At 54.9% G+C, this 9,723-nt stretch overlaps 3 protein-coding genes across 3 annotated transcripts; 2 read left to right on the top strand and 1 right to left on the bottom strand.

Moving 5' to 3' along the window:
- Positions 1 to 1,400: 1,400 nt before the first annotated feature.
- IE81DRAFT_325730 (hypothetical protein) lies at positions 1,401 to 3,007 on the bottom strand. Its single transcript, XM_025514610.1, has one exon. It carries the CDS (start codon positions 2,783 to 2,785, stop codon positions 1,667 to 1,669), a length of 1,119 nt encoding a protein of 372 aa, XP_025367417.1. The 5' UTR covers positions 2,786 to 3,007; the 3' UTR covers positions 1,401 to 1,666.
- A 383-nt stretch (positions 3,008 to 3,390) lies between these two features.
- On the top strand, positions 3,391 to 5,549 carry IE81DRAFT_325729 (eukaryotic translation initiation factor 3 subunit E). The gene is made up of 2 exons (XM_025514609.1): positions 3,391 to 3,773; positions 3,933 to 5,549. Exons 1-2 carry the CDS (start codon positions 3,593 to 3,595, stop codon positions 5,306 to 5,308), a joined length of 1,557 nt encoding a protein of 518 aa, XP_025367416.1. The 5' UTR covers positions 3,391 to 3,592; the 3' UTR covers positions 5,309 to 5,549.
- A 1,004-nt stretch (positions 5,550 to 6,553) lies between these two features.
- On the top strand, positions 6,554 to 9,065 carry IE81DRAFT_305379 (hypothetical protein). The gene is made up of 4 exons (XM_025512326.1): positions 6,554 to 7,660; positions 7,916 to 8,210; positions 8,361 to 8,653; positions 8,879 to 9,065. Exons 1-4 carry the CDS (start codon positions 6,734 to 6,736, stop codon positions 8,906 to 8,908), a joined length of 1,545 nt encoding a protein of 514 aa, XP_025367415.1. The 5' UTR covers positions 6,554 to 6,733; the 3' UTR covers positions 8,909 to 9,065.
- The last annotated feature ends 658 nt before the right edge of the window (positions 9,066 to 9,723 follow it).

Raw genomic sequence — 9,723 nt, 5'->3', positions numbered from 1 at the left:
CAGAGACGACGGGTGACTCGTCGGGACGACGCAAAATCTGGTCTGCCGCACGGCGGCGTCCATTTGCGTCTGCTTGTGGCTGTCCCCAAGCGCGCATAGGTCTTGCACCGCTCGAAGGACCCTCTCCAGCCGTATAGCGTCCATGTGTATTGCGGTCAGGCAGCTCTTGCACTGAACGTCCATCGAAGTGCTCCTTCCCTCGCGAGCCACCTCGTTCCGTATCGTGGCTTGGAGCGTTGTGACCGCTTTCAGATTCCGTCGCGTACCTCTTGAAGTCGCGCGCGTCCGAATGCTCTCGGCCGTTTGCGGCTGCGTCGCTGCGATCGCGACTCGAAGGGCGCGGCTTTCGCTGCCTGCGATCAGCGGCATCAGGTTGCTCGCGACTAGACGTAGTGCCGGCGAGTCTTCCACGCGGAGGGGATCGAGTGTGATCCTCGCGTCTGCCTTGAGAGCTATCTTCGTCTCGTGAAGTAGTGCGCCGCTCATTACGATCAGCGTGATCAGTGCGTTCCTGGGCAGGTGTCCGAGAGTCGGCTGTGCGCTCTTTGTGATCTGCACGTGCATCACGATCCTCGTGTGCTCTGACTGAGCTACGGCTCCCAAACGATGAAGCTTCCGCGCGGCGCTCGTTGGAAGAGCCTCGTGCATGGACATTGTTAGTAGACGCAGCACGCTGATCACGTTCAGCTCGGGCACGTCCCCATGCCGAAGCAATTGTGCTCTTCTGTTCGACAGGCCCATCGTTGCGACCGCGCTGCAGGGTGACCAGAATCAAGGTCAAGGCGTCAAAGTCTTCATCGAAATAGATCGCTGCTACGCCTGAACGAGGCTGCGGCAACGCACCTGGCTTGGTCTTGATGCTGGACTAGAAAGAGCTGGTGCCGCGCGGTCGCTTGGGTTGGAAAGACGCTCCGTGGTGGGTTGCGAAGACCGCTCGTTTGTTCGCGATTTGACCGCGTGATCGTCGTCATCAGGGCCTTGCTCGCGACGTCGTTCTCGAGGGCGCAAGTAGCGGGAGCAGTGTGATCATGAGGAGCAAGAAGCGCGGACGAGTGTAAGCTGCACTGCACGATAGGTCTAGAGCGTAGTCGGTAGGTGCACGAGCACGCAGATGTCCGTTTGCAAACTGGCTGAGCTCTGCAGTCTGGCATCCGCGCTCAGCTAGGGGCGGCGTATCACAATCAATGACCGCCTTGCGCACTCCCAAAGGCTTTGCGAAAGATCACTGCGGTCTCGACTTTTGAGTACGGACGGCGCGTCGCTTCCCTACCGAGCCGGTAGTCGGGTCGACTCAGAGAGGTCAACCGCCTATGCATGAGTCCACGAGCTAAGCCTTCGGTTGAAGGCTGCGTGATGGGAGCCCAAGTGCAGCTTTTTTTTTTTTTTTTTTTTTTTTTTTTTGCTTCTTGGCTCGAGGCCAAATTCGTCCTCTTCAAATGTCGCTGAGCGGGTCGTGCTCAAGAGCAAGCTAGCATCGCAGCGGGGCGCCCTGTGGAGCAAGGTAGCATTGCAGCGGAGCGCTCTCTGGAGCAGGTTGGCCAAAGCACCCAAGCGGCCTGGTCGAAGGTGGAGGCACGTTGTGTGCGAGAACACGATTCTCGCTACTCGACAAAGGAGCGCAATGGAATGCACCAGGTTGCTCCAAAAAGCGACAACGTGTGCAACCCTAGCGTGATTGGCACAGATTGTGGCTCGCGCAAAGCAAGCGGCTGTCTGCGCTCCGACCAGTCCAGCGTGACCGGCACACTGATTCGAGACCCTCGCGATCCGTAGAGAGGCTCGACGTCAAATGCTCACTGTTAAATGGAAGTTCCGAAGGGACTTCGACCGATCTTTGGGTGGTAGAGGCCGACGATGCACCTCGAATGCTCAGGCCTGCCTCGCTCGCAGAATCGTGTGCTCGCTTGTCGAGCTGCTCGAGACCTCTTTTTCGTTGCTGCTGTTGAAGGCTGTTGGGCGACAGCTGGCGCGAACGAGAGGCGGAGCCCTTGATCGATAATATCTGAGGAGCGTCTCTTGCGTCTCTGCGAGGACGGTCTTCTGGAGATGGCGCCACAGAAGCTGTCACTCTCTTTGACGAGTCTGCGTGCAGCCGACGATCGGCCTCAGAGAGGTCCACAGTGTCTTGTGTCACTTCTTTCTCCGCTCGAAGTGCAGAATTAGTAGCGGGAGCTTGAGGCACATCCCACTGCGATTCACCAGTGATCGAGTTGAAGAAGTACGTATCACCCCCGGTGCGAGAAGCTACCGCTTCCCAGCCTTCTGGTAGACTCTTTTTCGATGCGATCGGTCGTGATGGAGAATCGGCGCCTTGCGCATCCGATTGCTTTGCGAAGCTGACATCCTCTCGTCTACCGGGAGACGCCTTCACTTGCCGCTTACCCACCTCCGCAGATCTTTCCCATGCCGTCGTGCTCCCCAGCGGAGGCTGAGCCTCGTCAATCCTCTTTGCAAGCTGCTCGTCAGCTACAGGTCGGTCCGACATTCTCGACAACAGGCTACCGACTGGAGCGTCGACAGCCTCTTTAAAACGCTCGTCTTCACCCTTCGACTCCGCCGCAGTCGAAGGCTTTGCAGTAGAGCTAGGGCCCGACCCTACATCCACTGCTGAACTGCTGTTAGGGTCGCTGTCCACAAGTCGAGGTTGGGACGAGGAAGTGGTCTCGCCGGTCTTGCTGCTGGGCCTTGAACTGGAAAGGTGGACTGGTGCTTCCTCTTCCGCAGCAGGTGCAGCATCTACGACATCCTCTTCTCCGAAATCCAGCTGATCTTCCTCCGCATACATTAGCCTCGTGAAGCAGGTCAGAGCTGGACACGAGTGGACGAAGGTGAAGGGGAGGCGATCAGAGCGGCTCGATGGCTAGAGACGAGCCGACGTGAAGAGGAATTCGAAGATGAAGACGTCAGAATGAAATTATTTGGAAGCGGAATGCATTCACGATAGGGATCGACAGAGAAGGGATGGTATCAAGCCAGCAGCGACTCGGCTTGCTTGGGGTCTTAAGCCGACGGCGATGTGGCTCGGAGGGCGTGAATTTGTGGGTCTGACTGATTTCTGACGCCGGGCAGCGTGCGAACCGTGCATACTGCTGCCGCCTGGCCGCAGCTGCTGCTCGCGCGCCACCAACGGCACTCAAAAGTCACAACTGTGACTGATGCTGGTGACTGAAGACTTGATTGCTTTCGAATCATGAATGCTGGCTTGTAGTCTGAGATTACAAAGTCTCGCGTCTCTAATTTGAAGATTAGAGAAAATGCATGTGGCTTTATTATTGATGCGCGTTCGTTTGGCGTTGCGCCTGTCGCATGCAGCATCGACAGCATGCAGAAGCAGCAGCTGAGCGCTCAGGCTGGGAGAAAAGCCGTTCAGACCTTCGAATTCCACTCACACTCGAAAGGCTCACCACTTTCCACCTTGAATCGCAAAGACGACCTTCCTTCGCGATTGGCTTGATCGGCGTGTAGTTAGTCATCGACAAGCATCGACTGCGCGAGTGCCACTTCCTGCTCATCACCTGCCGCATCCATTCTCGTGGCGACATTCCTTCACAGCTCGCTAGCACCAAGAGAGCGCAAGCTGCATCCTGACATTATGACGAGCGACACTCTAGCGCCCAGCGCGAGCGCCTCGCCCATCGCCTACGATCTCACACCTACCGTGCTCAAGTATGTCGATAGGCACCTGGCATTCCCCCTTCTCTCCCACATGGCCTCCACGGAGCAGTACAAGCAGGATGATATTGCAAAGGCGCAGTACGAGCTGGCGAAGGGAAGTGAGTGGCCTTGAATGCGTCGTGTTGGAGCTCTCAGGCAGGGCCAACGTCGATCTACCCTGTCACGATGCTGTGCATGGTCCGTCGCGGGGTGATCGAGTAGCAGATTTAGGGGCATGAGCTAGTCTGACTTCAACTTGCCTCGCCATCCGCACGCAGCTTCGATGGTGGACTACGCCTTGATGCTGCACGAGCAGGCTTTCCCAGATCAGCCAGCCCCTGCAGAGCTGGAGCAACAGCGAGCAGCAGCAGAGAAGCAGAACGAGAAGCTAGCGCAAGAATCGGAAAAGGTTCTCAATGTCATCGAAGATCCATCCGTCGCTGCTTCGCTCAAGCAGGACAAGGTGGAGAACCTGAGATTCTTGGAAAAGAATTACGATTTGAACGAGGAGCAGATCAATGCTTTGTACCATTATGGACACTTTCACTTTGCGTGCGGTAATTATGGAGAGGCTAGCTCTTACCTCTACCACTTCCGCGTACTCTCCGTCGACCCGAATCTGACTCTCTCGAGTCATTGGGGCAAGCTCGCATCCGACATTCTCACTGGTTCGTGGGACGATGCTCTGTCGGAGATCAACCTGCTGCGCGAAGCCTTGGATTCTGGCGCTCACTCTGATGGAGGTCAAGAAGGAGCGCTGCGTAGGCGCACATGGCTGTTGCACTGGAGCTTGTTCGTCTTTTTCAACCATCCTGAAGGAAGGGTGGGATTGGTGGAGATGTTCCTCGCTCCCGCATACATCAACACCATGCAGACCTCTGCTTGGTGGCTGTTGCGCTACCTCGTAGCCGCGGTCATCATGACTCGCAGATCCGTGCGCATCTACAGCGTTCAGAGCAATAATGGGCTTTCCAAAGTGTCACCGACAGCAGCGCTGAGGGATGTCACGCGAATGATCAGTCAAGAATCGCACCGACTCCAAGCCGACCCTTTGGTGGACTTTGTCAAGGAGCTCTACACCGACTTTGACTTTGAGGCGGCTCAAGATCAACTATCGCAAGCTCAAAAGGTCGCCAATGACGATTTCTTCCTGCAAGAGCACGCAGACAGTTTCGTCGAAGCTGCTCGCTTCTTGGTGTCGGAAATCTACTGCCGGATTCATCAGCAGGTGGATATTGCGGATCTGTCCACCCGACTCAACATGTCGAAAGAAGAGGGAGAGAAGTGGGTGGTGAATCTGATCAGGGACACTAGAGCGGATGCCAAGATCGACTTCAATCAGGGCATTGTTCATATGAACCAGACCCATCCGCCCATTTATCAATCGGTCATCGAAAAGACGAGAGGATTTAGCTTTAGAACGTCGGCCATGGGTCAAGCCATCGATAGAAAGGCTCATCCCGTTGCGCCTGGAAGCGAAAATGCGACGAGGGGAGGAAGAGGAGGTGGGAGAGGTGGAAGAGGTGCGGGACGCGGTGGCAGAGGAGGAGGAGGAGCGGGCAGGACTGGTCAGAGAGATGGCGAAAGTGCTGCTGCTGAAGGTAACAGCGCTGCACCTGCTGCTGCTTCTGCAAATGGCGACGATGCAGCTTGAGCTGAGAGTGTTTTGTGGTCTTGGTGCTTGTGGTGCCTCTCACCTCTTTCGCCCCTCTCCTCCTCATCATCGATTGGAAAGGCGCAAGGGGCGGCAAAGCCTGACGCTTTCGCTTGCGCGACGTCGCACTCCGTCGCACTCCTTCGCATCCTTTGCATCTCGTGCTGCTTCAGCCACGCACATGTATCTGTTCTGCCCTTGTTCCCAAAAATTGCAACCCGTACATTGGTTCGACGAGGCACCACGCATGGCAACAGATTGATTTGGAATAGGACAGGCGCTGTAGGTAGGTGCGTTGAATTGCGAGGGCAAGGGAAAGAGGCGCGCGTGCCTCGGGTCCAGCTTTGTTCTTTGCACACAGGTTTGCACGGCGATCAAAATGAAATCGTGAATGGGGCGATGGATGATCGTTGGTGGAATCACGTGAATGTCAAGTTCGAGCTAGCTAGCTAGCTAGCGAGGCGCAAATTTTCATGATTGATTGTTCGGGCCGCAAAGGAGAAAGAGGGGGGGGGGGGGGGGGGGGGGGGGGCGCTAAGTTTCAAGCGCGGGGATTGTTGATGCATTATCCCGATTCTTTTTTTTTTTTTAACCTCGAAATGTACTCCTCCATCTGGAAAGATTCTTGATTGCGATGAAGGAACCGTACGAGCAAATCTTGAGCATGGAAACGCAATCCACAATGATTGCACTGGACGGAGTCGTGAGTGGACATTTTGCCCCAGCTGCCGCTTGTTCGGGGCTGCTGGAGAGGAGAACGATGGACATTCAAAATTCTCTCTCAAGGCTAGAATCCAGAATCCAAGGTACGCAGGACAGGAGGGGCGGAAGGTCAGTGCACGTGACACCTAAATTAGCACCACCGGACAAGAAGCAGAAGAGCGGGCAAGAAAAGAAAGAAGGAAAAAAAAAAAAAAAAAAAAAAAAAAAAAAAAAAAAAAAAAAAAAAAAAAAAGAAAAAAAAAAAAAAAAAAAAAAAAAAAAAAAAAAAAAGAGAAAAAAAAAAAGGTCGGGCTCTACTTTTCGTGCATGCAGCAAGCAAGCACGCATGCAAGGCGGCTGGTCGAGCAGCGCGCGATACCCATGCAGCAGCATGCAGCAGCAACTTCCGTGACTCGTGACCCGTGAGTTTAGGTACCTACCGCTGCTGTGACTGCACGGTACAACATTCAAAATTCAGATTATCGATATTATTACTTGTATCTATACTCGTGACGCAAGATTTCAAGACTTGGCGAGTCAGGTATGCCAGCGACGTGGCTTTCTTTATAAAGCGATACAAATCGTGGAGCTTGAGTTGCACATTCATCATCGTCAGGCCAAAGGCAAGGCAAGGCAAGGCAAGCCAGACCAAATATCCAAAAGGCTATATACTGTATCCTGCGAACGTCATCTTTCTATCCGACTTTCATCAAGTGCTATTGGATGAGCATCGGGCATCGAGTCGTCAGAGGGATCATCACACGTGTCACGCTGTACAGCACGCCCAACAAGCTCGCTGATCTAATCTCTCCCAGAAGGCGAGGCGAGGCGAGGGCGAGGGCGAGGGCGAAAATGTCTCAAGATATGGTGGTGAAGGATGGGAATGTGAATGTGCAGATTGGCGCTTCATCATCTGCGAATGCGAATGCGGATGCGGATGCTGCTGGTGCAGCGATCAGACCTCGAACAAGGGGAAAGCGAGGCGGAGCGAAGAACAAGAAACCGGCAGTTGTGGAGGATGTTGTAGCAGCAGCAACAGCACCAGCGCCACATCAAGATACGTCAGGGGTAGCAGGAACATCATCCACCTCTGCTCCCCTGTCGACCGAGGTTGCGCGTGCTGCGCCGGTGGGACAAGCAACGACGGAGAGTGCAGGTGCTGCTGCGAAGAGCGGAAAGCCCAAGGCAGCGGTGACGAGGGATGAGGATGGAAAGCTGATCAGACCTCGTGGAAAGAGGGGAGGAAGCAAGAACAACAACAGAAAAGTGGTCAGCAGCAGCAGCGGGAGCGGCAGCGGTAAAGATTCGAATCGCAGTTCGGCCATCTCTTCCGCTTTCAAGAAATCCATCAAGAGCAAGTCCACTGCCTCCTCTTCCTCTTCTTCTTCCTTGGAACAAACTTCCGCATTACCATCAGCGGGGGCATCAGCTCACAGTCTAGCCATAGCCCAATGGCACGCGTTGGAAAAGGAATTATCCCAACCCAACACCTCGCCTGCACGTAAACAAGAGATTTTGAAGAAGCAAAAGGAGCTAGGAGGATTGAGGGCTTATCAGGACGCTTCGGTGGTTGGTGCCAATCATCTAAAGGCTGGAGAGACGGGTAAATGGTGCGCTGAGATGTTGCAAGAGGTTAGGGGAAAAGAGCCGGTGAGTAGTAGAATGTGCCGAGTAAAGCAGCGGTCCAGAGCGCCTCGTAGAGAGGAGAGAATTTGTGTGCGCGAGAAATCGCAAAGCGCTCCCCTTTTGGTTTTCGATGGGTCTTCAGAGTGTAAAGGTCGCGGCGCATCGTTTTCCATCCGACATTTGCAGGGCTGACGCGCGCGAACGCTTTGCTTGCTGCTCCTTCCCCCCTCTTGTCTGCGTCTCGCCTCGCCTCCATCGCCTCCATCGCCCTTCGCAAAGCTGCATCTCCTAGACGTGGGAGCTATAGCAGGCACAGCGTACCTGAAATATCCCTGGATCAACAGCACATCCATCGATCTCGAACCTCGCTCCGAAGCGGTCATCAGGTCGGATTTCTTCGACTTTGCAAAACCTGATCTGGACAGGCAACAAGCGGAGGATGTGTGGAGCAAAGCGGTAATGGAAGGAGGAGACGAAGGAGGGGAAGAAGGTCGGGCGAAGAGATGGAGAGGAAAGTTCGATGTGGTAGCGCTCAGTCTGGTTGTTAATTATGTTGGCGATCTAGAGCAGAGGGGTGAGTAGCGCGTTGGGAAATTCGATGCGCCCACACCTCTCTCAATCCAGAGGGATTTGTTTTGCCAGCGCTAAAGGTCTTATCGTAATTTCCTTCTTGCTTTGATGTGTTTTCCCTTGGATCTTTCTCGTCTCGGGGTCGGGGGACCAGGTCGGATGCTGCTTCACGCGCACCACTACCTCACTCCCACAGGCTACCTCTACCTGGTCCTTCCCAACGCCTGCGTCTGCAACTCTCGCTACATGACGCACGACCGTCTGACCTGCATACTCGACTCGGCGGGCTATAGAGTGGTGAGGCAGGACGATAGCAAGAGGTTGAGCAGGTGGTTGTGCGCGCGCAAAGATGCTGCTGCTGCTGCAAAGGCGGGCAACAAGAAACATGCGGGATGGGATGGGAAAAAGTGGGGCAAGGAGGAGGTGATGGGTGGGGCTGTTAGGAATGTGAGTTTTGTAGTGTCCGACCCGACGCCCGCCCGCCCCCCACCTCTTTGTGATTTGGCGAACTTGCCAACGAGGGGGGGGAGGGGGAGAGGAAAGGTGTTTGGAAGTGTGAGACACGTCGCAGCGGAGGATGCTGATGAACAAAAAAAAATTCCTTTCTTTTTTTCTATTTCACTTCTTTTTGTTCCTTTTTCGCTCGCTTCGCCCCCCTCCCACCCGCAACAGAATTTCTGCATCAAGCTCGTAGGTCCTTGATCACAATTTGCCCTTGCCTTCACACGCTCTTCTCCCCCCCCCTCCCGCCCAACACCACCACCACCACCACCATCAGCAGCAGCGTAACAATCACCAAGCTAGATCGCAATCTTGTTCAGTCACCCAATACAAATGCCTTTTGTGGGGCGGCGCGTATACTGTATTTCTCCCTTGTGACCCTGGGTGCGCATTGCCATTTCGCAACGACCGAGTCGGCTCTCCACGGACGGACGGGTTGGAGGGGAGGACATGGGGTGGGAGAGGTGGAAAGGAATAGCTGAGCGTCTAGTGTAGGGGAAGCTATGAATGAGGGAGTAAGGGCACGACGTTGCGCCGTATCAGCTAGCGACTTGGGGGATTGGCAGGAATTTTGCCATCTCCTTTTGGGGGGGGGGGGGGGGGGGGGGGGTATGCAGTGCCTTTGTGATTTGGCAACACTTCAACAGAGCGTGGTGGGCGGGGGGCCACTCGAGCGGGGAGGAAGTGTTCGAAGATTTCATTTCTCCTCTCTCTCTCTCTTTGCAAGGCGCTTGCAAGCCACCAAACCCGCCGCGCGGCTCTCCTCAAGTGTTTCTCTCTCGCCCCCCTTTGAAACTTGATAGACTCATTCGCCGCCGCCCCTGCACAAAACGCCGTCCGACTTTACTTCTTGTCATCCTCCTCCTCCTCCTCCGCCGCTGCCTCCTCCTCTTGGCGTCGTCGTCGAAATTTTCCAACCTTCCAAAGCGCTCTTTCCATACCTCCTCTCCTTGACCGATTCCGCTCCTGTTCCGCTCCGTGTCTTGTATGAGAAGAAGGATGACACACGGGAAGGG

Source organism: Ceraceosorus guamensis, assembly GCF_003144195.1.
Source record: "Ceraceosorus guamensis strain MCA 4658 unplaced genomic scaffold IE81scaffold_73, whole genome shotgun sequence".
NCBI classification, from domain to species: Eukaryota; Fungi; Basidiomycota; class Exobasidiomycetes; order Ceraceosorales; family Ceraceosoraceae; genus Ceraceosorus; species Ceraceosorus guamensis.
Note: the sequence above shows the minus strand (reverse complement) of the source record. Positions and strands in the feature narration are given on the sequence as shown.